The sequence below is a fragment of the Chionomys nivalis genome, chromosome 22 (assembly GCF_950005125.1).
Source record: "Chionomys nivalis chromosome 22, mChiNiv1.1, whole genome shotgun sequence".
NCBI lineage: Eukaryota > Metazoa > Chordata > Mammalia > Rodentia > Cricetidae > Chionomys > Chionomys nivalis.
Genome location: NC_080107.1, coordinates 45,921,876 through 45,940,796, shown reverse-complemented (window position 1 = coordinate 45,940,796; position 18,921 = coordinate 45,921,876). Strand labels below are relative to the sequence as shown.

General features: G+C 49.4%; 2 protein-coding genes across 2 annotated transcripts in view; one reads left to right on the top strand and one right to left on the bottom strand.

Annotated features, from left to right (window-relative positions):
• Nucleotides 1-5,866, bottom strand: part of Usp20 (ubiquitin specific peptidase 20) — a 31,857-nt gene extending 25,991 nt beyond the window's left edge. Inside the window, exon 1 of the mRNA XM_057754943.1 lies at nucleotides 5,786-5,866. The gene's annotated coding sequence lies outside the window, so the exon portion shown is untranslated. The remainder of the gene's footprint in view (nucleotides 1-5,785) is intronic.
• Nucleotides 5,867-6,076: 210 nt separating this feature from the next.
• Nucleotides 6,077-17,769, top strand: C22H9orf78 (chromosome 22 C9orf78 homolog). Its single transcript, XM_057755173.1, has 9 exons — nucleotides 6,077-6,380; nucleotides 6,686-6,745; nucleotides 9,355-9,406; nucleotides 10,584-10,654; nucleotides 13,247-13,324; nucleotides 14,929-15,126; nucleotides 16,570-16,706; nucleotides 16,791-16,889; nucleotides 17,272-17,769. The coding sequence occupies exons 1-9, from the start codon at nucleotides 6,298-6,300 to the stop codon at nucleotides 17,361-17,363; spliced, it is 870 nt and encodes a 289-aa protein (XP_057611156.1). The 5' UTR covers nucleotides 6,077-6,297; the 3' UTR covers nucleotides 17,364-17,769.
• Nucleotides 17,770-18,921: the final 1,152 nt, after the last annotated feature.

The window sequence follows — 18,921 nt, the reverse complement described above, 5'->3', positions numbered from 1 at the left end:
GGCTGGGTACAGAACCGGCAGGCCCTCTGGAGAAGGCGTCTGAGCCCTCCACACATGCTACCAAGTCCCTCAGATCACCTTTGGAGCCTTTCTGAAGCCCCAGTCTTCAGTCACCGGGGGGGCTACAGCACCACTAGGGTCATCAGAGCTGCCACTGCCCCTGCTCCCTAGGTGGGCCGCAGTCTCCAGATGCGGGCAGTCCAAAGAGGGACGGGCAGTTGGAAGGTGACTTAAAATGGCCACATGGCAACAACAGGGTTCAAAGTTCTAAATTCCGAACCTTGCTGAAAGCCAGCTTTTTTTGGTCTGTTCAGAGGCTAAAGCTGTGCTGGCACTGTCCCAATGCTATTTTGGGCAGAGGTGGGGTTTTAGTGTCTCTGCCACATGCGCCAGCATTCCAGAGGGGTGTGCTGAGGAAGGAGGAGGCGGATTATGATCTTGGTGCCCAAAACAGAATGACAATGACAGGCCCATTTTATTTTTTTCACACTAAGTCTCACTATGTAGCCAAGGCTGGCCTAGAATCCACTGTATAGTCCAAGTGGGCTTCAAACTCGTGACACTCCTGCCTCGGGCCCCTAGCGCTGGGACTGCAGACGAGCATGCGCACATCCAGTGCCAGACCCACTTTACTTCCCAAGAGCAAATGGAGTCCAGTTTCTACAAGTTGAGAGAAAAAATCCCCACAGCTAACAAGCCTCAGAATGGTCACTGCCCCTATTCCTCCCAGAAAGAGACAGGGAGCATGCCACTGAGTTTGTCCTGTCAGCTTTGCAAACAATCGGTGCTGGTCCACACAGAACCCGACTTTAAATCAGCTGCTAATCTTTCCAAAAGACAGACATAAGTAGCCTGGATATACGGGTCACATCAAGGACCCTACAAGACAACCTTGGCCCACTGCATCACTTGCTGCATATTTGATTCTGGAGCATGGCTATGGCACCCACAGTTGCACACAATGTAACTTAAATGAGAGAGAGTAACCCCTGGCCCATGCCATCACCTCAGTACTCAGGCTGCTGAGGCAGGAGGATTTCAAATTCCAGATTTGCCTGGGCTACAGAGAAAGGCCTTTTCCCGTGCAGAGCAGAGGTGGTGCACGCCTTTAATCCCAGCACTTGGGAGGCAGAGGCAGGCGCCCATAATCCCAGCACTTGGGAGGCAGAGGCAGGCGGGTCTCTGTGAGTTCAAGGCCAGCCTGGTCTACAGAGTGAGAACCAGGACAACCAGGGCTCCACAAGGGAAACTCTATCTCAGAACAAAACAAAAGCCACAGAGACAGGGAAGGGAAACTGAGGAAGGGAGGGAAAGGGTGGCCTCTTTGAGAGGGGGAAAATCACTGAACAATTAGTAAGTTAGCATATAGACTAGACATTAGATAATAGCATTTTCAATAATTGACCTGGGGTGGCAGTGAGGGTGCACATGTGTGCTTGTGTGTGTGGAAGCCAGAGGCCAACCTTGGGTGTCACTTCTCTAGAGCTATTCACCTTGTTTCTTGAGACAGGGTCTCTCACAGAACTTGAAGCTCATTGGTTAAGCTAGACCGGCCAGTGAATCCTAAGGATCTCCCCGTCTTTACAGACACACACCACATACCCAGATTTTTCTCCTGAGTTCTGATGACTGAACTCAGGTCCTCACGCTTGCTAGGCAAGAACTATACTGACCGAGCACCTCCGCAGCACTGATAACAACTCAACTGTCCCACCCTACCCCCCAAATTCCTACACTGGCCTACTAAGTGCCACCACCCTAGCAAAGACGGAGGTAAGGACTTTGGAGAAATAAGTAACAATCAGGTCTCTGTGGTGGGAATTATGCTTCTGAGTCTCAAGCACAAAGAAGAAATGGAGGCTGTCACACAGCAAGACCACATGAGTCCAGTGAAAAGGGGCTTCTGAAACCTTCATCTTGGGCTCCAACCTCCAGAACTTGAGACCATTAATTTTTGCTGTTTAAGCAGCCCCTCCTGTTGCACGCTGTCACAGCAGCCTTGGAGAACAGTTATCGTGAAGGCTTTACAGGAGAAAAGCATTTTCTGGTTGTGCGCAATGACACCCTCCCTTACTCCCTGATGGCTGCTTGAGATACGTGGGATAGAAGGCCAGAATGTCTGTGCTTACTTTTCCATGAATCAGCAACAGTGACATTAGGAGAAGCAGATATGGAAAATAAAGGGGGAAAAAGCCAGTAATTAGTGAAGGTAGGAGAATGAGGGGTCATCGTATTATTCAAGCAACCCTCTCTGGCAGGAATGGCAGCTTCGCTTCGGACAGAAGAGCAAAGCCACCTGCCTGAGGTCACACAGTGAGGAAGGGACACAGCTGGAAGGGGGCTGGTCCAGTGTGCCAGCAGGCCTTTAATAAAGGCTGAAAGAGAAGGTCCATGAAAAGTACTAGGTACTGTGTTCAGGCCCCCTGAAGAGCAGCTGGTCCCATTGGGCAACCGCCCTCAGGGACCCGCTAGATCACACCCTCATGTCTTGGAGCTGGAGAGTAGGGCTGGAGGCAAAGAGCCCACCTCTCCTGCCCTGTCAGACTTGAGTGATGCAGCACAGCTCTTGTACCTTCCCAGGGAGCAGGCAACAGGAAAGCCCCACCCTCAGGAGCGGAATGGGGGCGGGGCCTAGGAGAGGCAGTGCGGCTGCGCAATTACTCCGAAGGCCTGGCAGCCTCAGGTGCCCGTTACTCATCACTTTCCCCAAAGCTTCTGGTAATATTCCTCCGACTCCCAGGAATTCGCTGATCCTTTGGGATCCGAAGGTGGCACTGCCGAGCCTCCGCCCACACAGGTTCCCACAGCCACCATTCACAGATCCTCTCACTAGCCAACCACAGCCCCTTCCCCGCACGCCACACCCCTTGACTACACGTGCACCTTCCTTTTCTCACTCTCCCCCACATTCCAGACACCTGCAGGACTAGTCCAACCTATCACACCTCCAGGTCTCCCTGCCCACCACGGACCCTACCTTAGGAGCTCTGTTAACAGCTCCAGGTCTTGAACTCTCCCAGGGTAAGCCCGCAGGACCCTCACAACTGCCCGGGGAAGCCATCCATCACCAAAGGTGAGGAAAGCGAGACTCAGTACAGGAGCTGAGCCACAAAGTTCTGGAGCCACAGAGCCAGCACCCAAACCCAGGAGATCTGCCCTGCAGTCCGCGCTCTAAATGAACTGTGGCTCCAACATCCCAAATGCGCCAGCCAGCAGGGCACAGGAATAATGTTCACCTCGAAGCTCCAGCCACGACTACACAGCGAGGTCCTTTTTTTTTTTTTTAGAAAAATAAAAGTGCCAGCCTGGGAGAGTCCCAAACCTACAAACCTACACCCTTTCCTTTTCATTTATTCCTAAAAGCCAACAGTAGAGGGTGGCTCAGGCCCTGTTCTGCACTTCTTGAAGTGGTGTGGAGCAGTGAATTGCTATCTGAGGATGGCTCAGGAGAGGCTTGGAAAAAAGGCTTCTGTTGGAGCTAGGAGGTAGCCTGCCTAGCCTGGAGTTTACTCTGTAGACCAAGCAGACCTCAAACTCAGACATCTGCCTGCCTGTGCCTCTGCCTCTCAAGTGCTGGGATTAAAAGCCTGTGCCAACACACCTGGGTTTTTGTTTTTTGTTTGTTTGTTTGTTTTTTAATGATTTCTTAACGTTAAGATAGTCAAATGTAGCCCAGACTCAGGCCGGGCTAGCCTCAAATTCTTTAAGTAGCTGAGTATGACCCTGAACTTCCGACCCTACTAAGGGTTGGGACTACAGGCATGAAACAGTATGCCAGGCTTATGCAATCCTGGAGATTGGACCCAGGGTGCACAATGCACACTAGGCAAGAACTCTACCAACTGAACCACATCCCCAATCCTTCAAAGATGAATCTCTCTCTGTCTCTCTGAGACAGGGTTTCTCTGTGGACCCTGGTTGTCCTGGAACTTGCTCTGTAGACCAGGCTGGTGTCAAATTCAGAGCTCTGCCTGCCTCTACCTCTGAACACCGGATTAAAGGCCACCATCGCCACCATCATCAAACAAGCATTTCTTGAATGCTCACAATGGCAGGGGCCATCCAGATGTGAATGCTCCTTGGGCATCCATCTAGCTCCACATAGAAATCGGCACCCAGTCCCAACTTCCAAGCCGAACTAAAACCGGAGACTCCTCTTTGAAGTAGAAGAGGAAAAGCCCTCACTTTCCTGCAGGACCCCTCTGAGAAGCAGCCTCGCTTTCAAGAACAGGACTCAGGAGGGGCTGCTGTCTCTCCACCCAGGCACCGAGGTCGGATTCCCGGCTGCCACATTCTGATCACTACTCGTGTCAAACGAGAATCAACTCCATCTGCCACAGCCGAGGGAGTGGACGTCACCTGGCATTCTGGTTTCAAGGAGGAGCGTGGGAGAGGGAGAACGGCTATGTATCAAATGTCCCTCTATATCTTAAAATAAGGACTGTCTGGAAATTCTCCTGACCATCTTGACTTTTTCCTTGAAGGTATCAGAGTGGCCCAGTACCCTAGGGGCTATGGGGCAGGGCATGGCCAGGCAGGGAAGTTAAGAACTACCTCTGAGCCTGTGAGAGCTGACCCTGGGTTCAAGTCTCTGCGTTCATGCAGCAATTCCAAGGAGTCTCTTTTTCAGCCAACAGAGACATGGTGTCCAGTAAGTACCATATACATCTGAGGATGGCTGAAACACTCTGCGTGTGGGGGTGGGGGTCAAGACTTCAATACTTAATTCCTTTTTGATCAAAGCCAAAAGGCTGTTTCAAGACATTCCAGTCTTTTCAAAGGGGAATGATAACCTCAGAGAAAATTGTTCTGGAGAAAAGCCAAGGCATGGCAGACATGCCTCCCTGCTTCAGAATAGTCTTCCAGAAAAAGTCCCATCAGCCCCTCCCCCAGCCCATGATCTGGAACACCAGCTGCAAGAACAGCAGCAGAGACTCATAGAGACCCACTGTCGCTGATGCAAGTCCCGCAGTTGAGGAAACGATGCCCCCGCCCCAGCTCCATCTCCCAGCTGTGTAACTTGACGCACCGGTTACTTCTCTAAGCCTCTCAGCTTTCTCTAACTTCCTCAGTTGGAAGGCAGACCCAACTGCATCAACTTCGTGGGATTAGACGGGAGACTTCAGGAGAGAATGCTTAGCCCAGTGCCTGCCACAGAGTTAAGTGTCCAGTAAGAAGTGCTTTGCTCCAGAGGAAGCTAGTAACTAAGGAGTCCCTAAAAGTCCCATGTGAGCCATTACGCATGCACTTATCCATCTCCTAAGTGTTTATAGATACCTCTCAAAGCTAACTACCCACGCAACATCTTCGGGGTGGAAGGTGTATAGGGCACAGCGACAGTCCTCCAGGCCAAAGGAGACACCCCGAGCTCTCGAAGGGCAGTCCCCAGCCTCACACCTTGGAGCGGCTGAACGTCAGTGGCACCCTGCCTAGAGACCAGTGGCTGCAGGCCACCCTGGGGCGGGCAGTTGGCACCGGGACTGATATTCACCCCCGCCAAGGACTCAGCTTTTGTCCGTGAGGAATAAATTTTACAAGTCTGGGGCCCGGAGCTCGAGTGGCCTCGCGCTGGCCTTCCGAGCGACGTGCGGCCTGCCAGGGAGAAGCCAGGGCCGTGGGGACTTGGGGCGGACATAAGAGCTGGTCGATGGGTGGGCGGCGGAGACCTCGCTCCAGGTCGCGGCTGCCCCGCAAAGCCAGGCCTCCCCTGTTCGCAGTGGCGGCGCGATCGTCCCTGTCCTAGCGGCCCACCCCACGGCACCAGGCGCAGCCGTCCGAAACTCACCTGCCGTCGCAACCGCGCCGCCTGTCAGTCAAGCGCGCCCACCGCGACGCCGCGCAGAGTCTTGAGGCTCTGCCTGCCGTGCCCCGCCTCCTCTCCGTCAGGCGTCCAATCGGGAGAGCCTATGCCAAGGACGGGGGCGGGGTTCATGGCGCTGCCTCCTAAGGGGCGGATCCGTGCGTGCTGGGGGCGTGACCGTGAGAGTGTTGAATGCCCATGCATGCCGGGAGTAGGGGGAGTGGCCTGCTGCGGGGGCGTGGCCGTGTGGTTCGAAGGTTGTCACGCCGGTGGTGTGCGTGGTCGCATCGCCGGGGCATGGCCGTGGGTGTGGCCACGCGGCCATACCTGACTTTGCTTTTCGGGAGCTCGTGGCTGTGCTGCTGGGGCGCCGCCTAGCAAGCCGGAGGCGGGTCTGCGTCCAGCCGGCGCTCTGACGACATTTCTGCGCGCCGGAAGAGAAGGAGGTTCCCTGTACTACGCTTCTGGTAACGCTGCTCCGAAGATCTGGCGCCGCTATGCGAATCACCGGGAAGACTTTCCGCCGCAGGCGGGCTGACTCGGAGTCGGAGGAAGATGAGCAGGAATCAGAGGAGGTTCGGTACGTGTGGCAGGGCACGGAAGAGGGAGACAGTCTTGGGACTGGATGCCAGCCGCCACCGCGCTGATACCATTGACCGGGAGTCAGGGTTGTTGTCTTTCAGAGGCTTCTAGGGTTACGGCCACTTTTCCTCGACCGCGAAGCTGGGAGAGGTGCTTCGGGTTCGCATAGGTCTGAGTCCCGGTGATGCACCGTGCTAGGGACTCGGCTGAGGGACACGGATGTCCTCGTAGCTGAGTTAGGCTTTGAGTTCCGCAGAGCATCTCTCAGCCTGTGCATTACTCTTTTCATTCATTTCTCCCCAGGTTGAAACTTGAAGAAACCAGAGAGGTGCAGAATTTAAGGAAGAGACCAAACGGGGTGAGGTGGGTACCACGAGGGTGGGGGCGGCGTCATTGATGACACAGACACTTCCCAGATAGGGTCTCAGTTACATATCTCTCCTTCGACATAGTTCTTTCTCTAGACATATACCTTCCACTGATCAAAGACGGGACCAACGTTCTTTACAAATGTTTAATCGCCACATACCCTGAGCCTGGTGGTCTCAGAGTCTGCTCCAGGTCACTGACTAGAGTTTTTAATTGCACCGATGAATCGTGACTGACAGTGTGTCGACAGATAAAAGTTTGGAAAACTTAGACAATATTCAAGGAATAAACAATAGGTTGTTGCTGCATGGCTCTGATCCTGTATAGCAAGACCCAGTATTTAAGAACCTGAAGGGCTAAAGAGATGGCTCAGCGGTTAAAAGGACTGACTGCTCTTCCAGAGGTCCTGAGTTCAATTCCCAGCAACCACACGTTGGCTGCCATCTATAATGGAATCTAATGCCCTCTTCTGGCCTGCAGGCACACATGCAAGCAGAGCATTCATGTCAAAAACAAACAAAATAAAAACCTTAGGTAGATAGATAACATTCATAATCTTTCCATGCAGTGGTAACCATTGTTAGCATCTAATGTTGTTTCCCATCTGCTTCTTTTTAGGTTTTTTTTTTTTTTTTTTTTTTTTTTTTTTTTTGGTTTTTCGAGACAGGGTTTCTCTGTGGTTTTGGAGCCTGTCCTGGAACTAGCTCTTGTAGACCAGGCTGGTCTCGAACTCACAGAGATCCGCCTTCTTTTTAGTTTTTGAAGATTTTTTAAATTTTTTTAGATTTTGAAGATTTTAATCAATTTTATATCTACTGCTTTTAAAAATTCAACTCATTATGATATTGAGCTTCTACCATATTGTGTGTTCCAGAAAATCTTTTTTTTTAATATTTATTGTGTATACAATATTCTGTTGTGTATATCTGCAGGGCAGAAGAGGGCACCAGACCGCATTACAGATGGTTGTGAGCCACCATGTGGTTGCCGGGAATTGAACTCAGGACCTTTGGAAGAGCAGGCAATGCTCTTAACCACTGAGCCATCTCTCCAGCCCCAGAAAATGTTTTTATCTTTTTTGTTTGTTTGATTTTCAAGACAGGGTTTTTCTGTAGCTTTGGAGCCTGTTCTGGAACTAACTCTTGTAGCCCAGGCTGGCCTCGAACTCACAGAAACCCGTCTGCCTCTGCCTCCCAAGTGCTGGGATTAAAGGCATGCACCACCACCACTCAGCTACAGAAACTCTTTGTAGAAGGCTGCATAACACTGCACCCAGGCCAGGCGGTGGTGGCCCACGCCTTTAATCCCAGCACTTGGGAGGTAGAGGCAGGCAGATCTCTGTGAGTTCGAGACCAGCCTGGTCTACAAGAGCTAGTTCCAGGACAGGCTCCAAAACCACAGAGAAACCCTGTCTCGAAAAACCAAAAAAAAAACAAAAAAAAAAACAAAAAAAACCACTGCACCCAGGGTATGTACTATAATTTTTTTTTATATTTATTTATTTATTATGTATACAATATTCTGTCTGTATGCCTGAAGGCCAGAAGAGGGCACCAGACCTCTTTACAGATGGTTGTGAGCCACCATGTGGTTGCTGGGAATTGAACTCAGGACCTTTGGAAGAGCAAGCAATGCTCTTAACCACTGAGCCATCTCTCCAGCCCTGTACTATAATTTTTTAATGGATTTCCTAGGTAGGTGTGGTGACTCACACCTGTAATTCCAGACTTGAGAAACGGAAATAGTGGGAGTACCGTGAGTTTAATGCCAGCGCAGGCTGCAGAGTGAAACCTTGTCCCCACAGCAACAAAGCCAGGCCTAGTGACACAAGCCTGTAATCCCAGCTACTTGGGAGGCTGAAGTGGGACAGTCACAAATTTAAGGCCTGCTTGGGCAACTTAATGAGACCATATCTCAAAAATCAAATAATAAAAGTGTTGGGACTAGCTCAGTGGTACTGTACTCTCCGGGTCATTTTGTAAATCTTCACCATCAGCTACAACTGCCGTGCATATTCTCTGGCATTTGTCTTCTCGCCCAGTTTCCTTGACCGGCAGACTTTTATACTGGGATTTCCAGACCAAATGCTATCAGATGACTGTGCGGGAACGTGCACTAGCTGCCCCACTTGCTCTCCCCTCCCATTCCCAGTGCTGAGCACTGTGTCCTTCCAGCAGTGCTCCAGCCCGCAAACCTTACTGCCCCAGTTTGCTTCCTATTGCTGTGACCATGACCAAAAACAACTTTGGTGTCCAATGTTTTGATCACCTCAGTTACTGGGGGAAGTCATGGCCGGAACCTGGAGACCATGGAGGAGCACTACTTCCTGGCTTGCTTCCCAGGTTGACATTCGGCTGCTGGTGCAGCACGGGACCACATACCCAGGGAAGGGAGATCTGCACACAGTGGCCCTCCCACATCAGTCAATAGACAAGTGCTCCACGGACTTGTCTGCAGGCCAGCATGATGGAGGCATTTTCTCAATTGAATTTTCCTCTTCCCGGATGACTCTAGCTATGTCAGTTGACAAACTAGCCAGCACATTGATTTCCTTCTTGTCTCTGTGTCATTTCTCTTTGCGTGTTTTGTTTTCTTTTGCTCAGTGCTGCCGCCCTTCTGGTGGGAGAGAAGGTTCAAGAGGAGACGACTCTAGTGGTGAGTGTGGCCTCTCTTCTGTGTGTCTTCCTAAAATATAACCATGGTGCCAGGGAGATGGCTTAGCAAGAGTGTCTGCTGTGCAAGCACAAGGGTCCGGGTTTGGAACCCTGGCACCTACATGGAAAGCTGAGAGTGGTGGCACATACATAAATCCGAGCACTGGAGAGGCAGAGACTGGGGGATGGCTCTGTGGGGAAAGTGTTGACATTCTTGCTGCTTAAGTATGGGGACCTGAGTCAGGCCCTTAGTACCCGTACCAAAGCCGTATGTGATGGCATAAGTCTATAATCCTAGCAGGGGTGGAGACAGTTGGAGCTCTAGAGCTGACTGGCCAGCCAGTCTACCCAAATCAGTAAGTTATCTGTCTGAGGTATTTAAGGTGGAAAGAGGTTGAGGCAGATGCCTAATTTGGGCTCTTGCCTCTACAACCACACATTCATACACACAAACATGTATATACACTGTCCACATACAAAACTAACACACATGGTCACATACACATACAAAGTAAGAAAAGCTGGTGGTGGTGGCACATACCTTTAATCTTAACACTCAGATCTCTGAGTTCGAGGCCAGCCTGGGCTACAGAGTGAATTCCAGAACAGGCTCCAAAGCTACTGAGAATTTTTTCTTTTTCTGTATTTTCTTTTTTTTTTTTTTTTTTTTTTTGGTTTTTCGAGACAGGGTTTCTCTGTGGTTTTGGAGCCTGTCCTGGAACTCCTCTTGTAGACCAAGCTGGTCTCGAACTCACAGAGATCCGCCTGCCTCTGCCTCCCGAGTGCTGGGATTAAAGGCGTGCGCCACCACCGCCCGGCCTTTTTCTGTATTTTCGAGACAGGGTTTCTTCGTAGCTTTTTTGGTTTCTGTCCTGGACTAGCTCTTGTAGACCAGGCTGGCCTCGAACTCACAGAGATCTGCCTGCCTCTGCCTCCCGAGCGCTGGGATTAAAGGCGTGCGCCACCACCGCCCAGCTCTGAGATTTTTTTTTTTTTGATTTGTTGAAAGTCAAAAAGAAAAAAAATAAGATGGGGAGTGATTGAGAACATACAACATTGACCTCTGACCTTCTCGGGTATGCACACATGTGTACATGTACCTGCATACTCACAGATGATCACACTCACTCAACTGCTGCAATTCTAGATGCTTCCTCTAAGTGGTGTGCTTTCTGCAGGATGACCCTTTCCAAATGACCACAGGTGGCATGGTGGACATGAAGAAGCTGAAGGAGAGGGGCAAAGATAAGTAAGTGGAGGGAACTGGGTGCAAACACACTGTCACCTTCCTGAGCAGGCAGGGAGGACAAAGGCTGCTGGGACACCCTGCACACAGGTTGCAGCCTCTGTGCTGTGCCTGGGGCACACTAATTAGAAACAGCTCCAGGGGAGGGCTGAGAGCCAAGAGAGAAAAATCCTTTTGCAAAGGGGCCTTGTTTATTATTTCAACATGGGGACGCTTTGTATGAAACCTAGTTACAAAAATTGCCCGAGTCCAGGGTTGTGGGCAGTAGGACTAAGGTATGAAGTCGATGGAAATGAAGAGACTGACCACTGGTTGTCTTTCAAACTCATAGCCCAGAATAGCTCAAGCCGTTCTTATTTATATAAGCTCTAATGCATTCAAGCATGAGCAGTTTCAATATATTTCTGTGTAATCATTTCCCAAGAATCATTAACATTTTCTCATCTTAGTTTATTTTCCTCTTCCCCACTCCCTTGACATCACTGACCTGTACCCCATATCACTAATTTTTATATTGCAAGCCAAATGTCTAGCAAGGCACATCATATTCATACTGTGCCCTAGCCGGCAGCAAACATGCAGTTACAAAAGAGATTCGAGCCCTATGTTTAATCCTTAACATTGTGATACTTTTATATTTTTGTAATCAGCTGAGTGTATGATGTCATACCTAGGATATTATTTTCAAATGTAACTCAATTTCTAAATAATATGTATATCACTTTTTTTTTTTTTGCTTTTTTCTTTTTTTTTCTTTTTTCTTTTTTTTTTTCTTTTTTTTTTTTTATTTTTCGAGACAGGGTTTCTCTGTGGTTTTGGAGCCTGTCCTGGAACTAGCTCTTGTAGACCAGGCTGGTCTCGAACTCCCAGAGATCCGCCTGCCTCTGCCTCCCGAGTGCTGGGATTAAAGGCGTGCGCCACCACCGCCCGGCTTGTTTATCACTTTTATGTGGACAATTGTAATACTATTCTTTATAAATTCTCAAAATGGTAATTAGCTAACTCTTTAACTGTTGGGACCAAGTTTATATTCTTCCTGGCAGTTTCTACGAGAACTTTTACTTCCAAGGGAACTGGGAGTTTTAACTGAAAAATTATTTAACTGTTAATGTCCTGGCACCAGAGAGATGCTTGACCTTTTAATTCCTTATGTCCTTTTTTTTTCCTTATTTTTTTTTAAAGATTTATTTATTATATATACAGTGTTTTGCCTGCATGGTCACCTTCACACCAGATGAGGTCACCATATCTCATTACAGATGGTTGTGAGCCATCATATGGTGGCTGGGAATTGAAGTCAGGACCTCTGGAAGAGCAGCCAGTGCTCTTAACCACTGAGCCACCTCCCCAGCCCCCCTTATATGTTCTTATAAGTTTTTAATACCATCTTTTAAGAAACCGTCTCCCAGGTTCTTAAGTTCTTTGGAACATTGTTATCTCTTTTTTAGGATAGTTAAGTAAGCAAGAATCATTACCCTTAGTGAGTTCCTCCTGCTTACTCAGAATGACTGCCAAGGCGGCAGGGGCAGCAGGAGGAACTGGTTTCTGTGAATGATTGCAGAGAGGCTTAATTTCCTTGTAGAGACTTTTAGGAAAATTATCAGCTTTTGTTCCCAGAAAACTCAGCTACAGTCACATAACTGACAAAGTAAAACTAAGAGTCGCCATAGGAATAAGCCTTGGGAGAGTGAGAGAGGCCTGCAGCCCATGAGCTCCCTGGGACCAGCGCAGGGTTTGCAGCATCTCCCACAGGTCCCTCCAGAGGGCCATGCTATAAGGAACTCCATCTGTAAAACATTTATGCATCATTCCCAGGGGTGACAGCATGGCTCCCACCAAAAAAATAATTCACGGAAAACCCCAGCACTCAGTAAATGGAAGCAGGAGGATCGGGAGTTCAAGGCCATCCTGGGCTGGATGAGACCCTCTCTGAAAAAAAAAAGAGAAAAAAGTAAACGTGTTTTAGAAACTGGGGAGATGGCATAGTGAGTAAAGTGGAGGGCCTGAGTTGAGATCCCTATGACACGTAAAACCCAAGTTTGGCAGCCTGTGTCTGTAACCCCTGCATTAGGGAGTGCAGGCAGTGAATCCTGGGGACCTGGTGGCCAACTTGTCTAGTAAGAGCCCATCTCAAAAGACAAAGGGGGCCGGGCGGTGGTGGCGCACGCCTTTAATCCCAGCACTTGGGAGGCAGAGGCAGGCGGATCTCTGTGAGTTCGAGACCAGCCTGGTCTACAAGAGCTAGTTCCAGGACAGGCTCCAAAACAACAGAGAAACCCTGTCTCGAAAAACCAAAAAAAAAAAAAAAAAAAAAAGACAAAGGGGGGCGTCCTGACAGAACCTCTGACCTCCACATGTGCACGCAGGGTCACACATGCATATACAGGAACTACCTATTATAAAAGTTTTCAGAAGAAAGCGTGCACTCATCCCCAAAGTCTAAACGCTGCCACCGCCGGTTTGTTTGCATATGTGTGTAAGGTTTTTTCTTATTATATACCATACCATGTCGTATGTTTTCATGTGTTTTATGTTATATTTGAGTTATCTGGTATAACTTGACTTCAATGAATGTGATCTTCTCCCTGCTGTCAGGGTCAGTGAAGAGGAAGACCTGCACCTGGGGACGTCCTTTTCTGCAGAAACTAACCGGAGGGATGAGGATGCAGACATGTAGGTACCAGCGTGTCTCGATGTCTGTAAGCACTGGAGTTGGGCCCCAGCCAGATGGTCAAAATGTCTAGTCACAGATTTTCTTAGCTATGCTCTCCCAACTTCTCAGGCTTAGAGCTTTGCAAGCCTCTTATAAGTCCTTTTAAAGCCGGTGGGTGGTGGTACACTCCTTTAAACCCAGCATGAGGGAGGAAGGGGTAGGTGGATCTTTGTGAGTTTGAGGCCAGCATGGTCTAAAGAGCAAGTTCCAGGACAGGGTCCAGAGCTACACAGAGAAACCCTGTCAAAAAAAAAGGGGGGGGTGGGGTCTTTGCATTTATATTTCTATCCCCCTCCTCCTCCTCCTATTTCCTTCCTTCCTTCCTCTTACGGGACAGATGCTAGCTACAGTACAGTGATGTTTCCTCAAAACACACAAGGACTGTCATGGATTGACACTTCTTTTCCACCAAGGCCTTGGAAACGTGGTTGCAGAGTCTCCCTCTTGAGCCCTACCCATGCAGGAATTCCCTCTTTTCCTTTATCTTGATAAATCCAAGTTAACTCTGCCAGGGAGGAGGGGGAGGCAGAAACATAATGCCACCTTCTGTCTTAAAAGAGCCTTGGATATGGTCACATCCGGAGATTGTTGTTGTAGTCTCCAGTATACTTTGATGGTTTGAGTTGGAATTTTCTTTTTTAAATAATTTACTTTATTTTATGTGCATTGGCGTAAAGGTGTCAGATCCCCTGAAACTGGGGTTACAGACAGTTGTGAGCTGCCATGTGGGTACTGGGAATTGAACTCGGGTCCTCTGGAAGAGCAGTCAGTGCTCTTGACCACCAAGCCATCTCTCCCGTCCCCTTGAGCAGCACACACCTATAATTCTAACACCAAGGAGGCTGAGGCAGGAGGATCTCAAATTTGAGATCATTTAAGTCACACAGTGTAAAACTATGTCAAAAACAACCTCCAGGTATTTTTATTTTTCTTAATTCTCCATGAACTGATAATTTCTTCACTGGAGACAGGCATTTTGATACATGAATTTAATCCCAACACTTGAGAAATGGAGGCAGGCAGATCTCTGAATTCAAGGCCAGCCTGGTCTAAATAAGAGTTCGAGGCTAGCCAGGGCTTCATACTGAGAACCTGTCTTCAAAAACATTTTCTCCATATTGATAGATGGGATGGGTCGATGGGTAAAGTCATCTGCCACCAGCCTTATGGCTGTGTTCAGTCTCCAGGGTCCACATGGTGGGAGGAGAGACTCAACTCCCACACGTTGTCCTCTGACCTCCACATGTGTTCTGGTACACATGCTCTCGCACATACATAGACACATAAAATAGAATGTAAAAAATTCTTCGTTAAAAAATGCGAATTAGGCCGGGCGGTGGTGGCGCACGCCTTTAATCCCAGCACTCGGGAGGCAGAGGCAGGCGGATCTCTGGGAGTTCGAGACCAGCCTGGTCTACAAGAGCTAGTTCCAGGACAGGCTCCAAAACCACAGAGAAACCCTGTCTCGAAAAACCAAAAAAAAAAAAAAAAAAAAAAAAAAATGCGAATTAGCAGGTGCCTGTTGTGGCCTTTCCGGCCCCCTGAGCCTGTGGTCCTCTCTCAGGATGAAGTACATTGAGACAGAGCTGAGGAAGAGGAAGGGGATTGTGGAGCAAGAGGAACAGAAGGCCAAGCCCAAGAATGCTGAGGACTGCCTCTATGAACTGCCAGAGAACATTCGCGTCTCATCTGCCAAGAAGACCGAGGAGATGCTGTCCAACCAGATGCTGAGCGGCATCCCTGAGGTGGACCTGGGTATAGAGTACGTCTTCCAGCCCTGGCTTTGCCCCTGCCCGACTTCCCAGTGAGCAGTTACACAGACGAGTCACACTGCACTTGCCTAGCGTTCCTAGGAGTTACAGGAAGCTGGGAAGTTGGTAAAGGACTTGTCATCGAAAGCGTGAGGACTTCCCAGAACCCATGCCAGAAAAGCCAGGTATAGCGGGGCACACTGGGCAGGTGGAGTTCAGCGGGTCATTGCCCAGGCAGCCTAGCCTACTTAGTGAACTCCAGGTCAGTGAGAGGCCCTAATTCCAATGAGGTGCGTGGCTCCTGATGGGCTGTATCTGCGGTTGTCCTCTGGCCTTCCCATGCACGCTCATATGATGCACATGTGTGCTCACTAACATGAAGACCCTTCTCAGTCTCCTTGGAGACCTACAGACAAGTTCTCTCAGGCAAGTTGTCTCTGGAGGTTTCTTACATCTGGTCCCAGTGGCTAAAAAGACTGAAGGGCCCCTGACCTCTTCTCCTCAGCCACTGCTTTCTGTTCATTTCCATCAAGGGCTGTGTAGAAGGCTGGTCCATACCACCTCTGTGAGCCCTACCTGCAGAGAAACAATACTGTGGTCAGCAGCTTCATTGCTTAGCGTGAAGTGTTAGGAGGCTTGTGGGCTCTGGTCTCTCTGGTCTGGCAAGCGTTGAACCTTAGGGAGTCCATTTCAGTTTTGTGTGATGTGAATTCTAGTGTGTGGTGTGTGTGCATGTGCACTCCTGGGGATTTGAACTCGGACCTCCCAGTGCTAGGTAAGTGCTCTGCCACTGAGCTGCATGCCCAGCCTGAGATTTACTTTTTGGTTTTTTGTTTGTTTGTTTTTTGAGATAGGGTTTCTCTGTATAGCTCTGGTTGTCCTGGAACTCACTGTAGACCAGGCTGGCCTCACAATCAGAGATCCCCCTGCCTCTGAGTGCTATGGTTAAAGGTGTGCAGCACCACTGCCAGGCTCCAAGGTTTTCTCTTTATCCAAGAGAGAACACATCTGTTCTCCCATGGCCCTGAGTTTTCCATACCAGTGTGACTACAGGGTCAGGCCAGGAAGGATGGCACACACTGGTGTCTGAACCCTGGGGAGGCTGAGACGAGAGGGATTGGATCTTGAATTCCAGGGCAACTGGGGCTTTGTAGGAACCTCGTCTTAAAAACAAAAAGGAGCCATGTGGCACACTCGAGGAACAGGAGCAAGTGGATCTCTGTGAGTTCAAGGCCAGCCTGGTCAACAGAGCGAGTTCTAGGGCTACACAGGGAACCCTGTCTTGAAAAACTCAAAAAGGAAAGAAGGAAAGGCCTGAAGCAGCCTGGTACACTGTAGAGCTCTGCGCTCTGGGATAGATGATTCTCCTTGTGCAGTAGGAGGGACCAGCCCCACCTGTCGGTTCCAGAGGTGTAGTGACCTCGTATGAGTTGTGGCTCCTTCTCCGCCCATAGTGCTAAGATAAAAAATATCATTTCCACGGAGGACGCCAAGGCCCGGCTCCTGGCTGAGCAGCAGAACAAGAAGAAGGATAGCGAGACATCGTTCGTGCCCACCAACATGGCCGTGAACTATGTCCAGCACAATCGCTGTGAGTGCCCTGCCTGCCCCCACACCCTGTGAGTCTCCTAGGAGTGCTACCCCGCCTCATAGTCCCTGTTCTTTCTCTGTTCAGTTTATCACGAGGAGCTCAATGCCCCCATCCGAAGAAACAAAGAAGAGCCCAAAGCCCGGCCCTTGCGAGTGGGTGACACCGAGAAGCCAGAGCCTGAACGTGAGTACAACCCTGGGTGGCACTGAGATGACTGTGAAGACAGAGTTGTGCAGGCAGGGCGGTGCTCACGCCCTGCCAAGGACCATGGCCATGTACCTCCCCTTTCCAAGCTGTGGTTCCGTCGTGGTAATGAAGAGGGGGTAGAGGCAGCCCAGTGCTTGCTCTGGGGCCCCCAAACTGAAGCTGGGAGAGACGGAGTTTGAAGGCTTCAGTAAGGGAAGAGCAGAAATAGCAGTAAAGAAGAGGGGTGTAGCAAGGGTCACCTGGGCTCTACTGGCCTCAGTGCTGGGGCTGCTGTTGTGGTCGACTCCAACCAGGTCCTCACCTTGGAATGGTAGTCTCCGCTGCTTCTGCCATGACAGGCAGCCTTTGTTCTCCTCAGGGTCCCCTCCCAACCGCAAGCGTCCTGCTAATGAGAAGGCCACAGATGACTACCACTATGAGAAGTTCAAGAAGATGAACAGGCGCTACTGAGGCCGCGGCGGTAGGCAGTGGACAGCACATCATACAGCGAGAAATTCAAGAAGATGAGCGGGATGGAAGGGGTGGATAGCACACATGCGCACACACTCGCACTTGTCCCGGTGCAAACAGTGCCCTGCATAGAACCCGCTTGCTAGTTATTGGGGTTCCCCATCCGACGGCACTTCTGCTTACCTGCTGAATTTCTGTTCTGGCTTTGGGTTGAAGACTGTGCCTCCCCTTGTATCCCAGGCTGACCTTGAATTCCCTCTTCCTCCCTCCTGGGATTTTAGAGGCCCCACCACACCTGGCTGGCATTTTCGAACATTAGCTTTGTAACTTTCAAAAGAAAGCAATGTATCTATGTCTATGTTGTTTCTTACCTGGGACAATATCAAGAGTGTTATTAAATTGTTTGTAAATATGTTGCCTTTCTCTTAATTTTGTCCTGTCTCGGGAAGAACTAGCTGTGTTCACTGTGGGTTTGTTTGTTTTGTTTAAGATTTATTTATGTATTTGGGTGTTGGTCTTCACGTATGTCTGTGTGCATCCAACGCCTCTGGAAGCCAGAGGGGAGGGTGTTAGCTATCTTGGAATTGTAGTTATCCATGCTTGAGAGCCACCATATTCAAGCTAAGAATCTAACCCAGGCTGGATTCTTAACTTTGTGTTCTTAACTACTGAGCCATTTTCTCCAGTCTATTTCTCCAGTGTTTTGAGGTTATTTAAACAGCCATGGTTTCCTTCACTATTTGGAATGAGGTTGAAAAATACATCTGTCTTTGCTGGGTATGGTGGCACATTCTTTTAATCCCAGCACTCAGGAAGCAGAGGCAAGGGGATCTCCATGAATTCGAAATCTGCCTAGTCTACATAGTGAATTCAGGACAACCAGGAGAGACCATATCTCAGGAAAGAGAGAGGAGGAGAGAAGAGAAGAAAACCACATCTGGCCGGGCGGTGGTGACGCACGCCTTTAATCCCAGCACTTGGGAGGCAGAGGCAGGCGGATCTCTGTGAGTTCGAGACCAGCCTGGTCTACAAGAGCTAGTTCCAGAGCAGGCTCCAAACTACAGAGAAACCCTGTCTCGAAAAACCAAAAAAAAAAAAAAAAAAAAAAGAAAACCACATCTGACCTAGTTTAGAGTGTCCAGTTCCCAGCAGAAAGACGGAGGATGGTTCAGATACGCTGGCATTCCCTGACTCTTACAGAGCCACAAAGAAGAAAAAGCAGAGTCAGGCAGATCTCTCTTTTTTTAATATTTATTTATTTATTTATTATGGATACAATATTCTGTTTGAATATATGCCTGCAAGCTAGAAGAGGGCACCAGACCCCATTACAGATGGTTGTGAGCCACCCTGTGGTTGCTGGGAATTGAACTCAGGTCCTTTGGAAGAGCAGGCAATGCTTTTAACCGCTGAGCCATCTCTCCAGCCCCCTAGACAGATCTCTAAATTCCAGGTAGCCTGATCTACAGAGCGGGTTCCAGGACAGCCAGGGCTACACGGAGAAACCCTGTCTCGTAAAACAAAAAAGCAAAACAAACGAACAAAAAAAGAAAAAAGG

Excerpts from the sequence above, each read along its gene's own strand:
- C22H9orf78 (XM_057755173.1), top strand. The coding sequence starts at position 6,298 with ATGCGAATCACCGGGAAGACTTTCCGCCGCAGGCGGGCTGACTCGGAG. Across the intron at positions 13,325-14,928 it reads AGGGATGAGGATGCAGACAT|GATGAAGTACATTGAGACAG; the intron begins GTAGGTACCAGC and ends GTCCTCTCTCAG. Across the intron at positions 16,890-17,271 it reads CGAGAAGCCAGAGCCTGAAC|GGTCCCCTCCCAACCGCAAG; the intron begins GTGAGTACAACC and ends TGTTCTCCTCAG.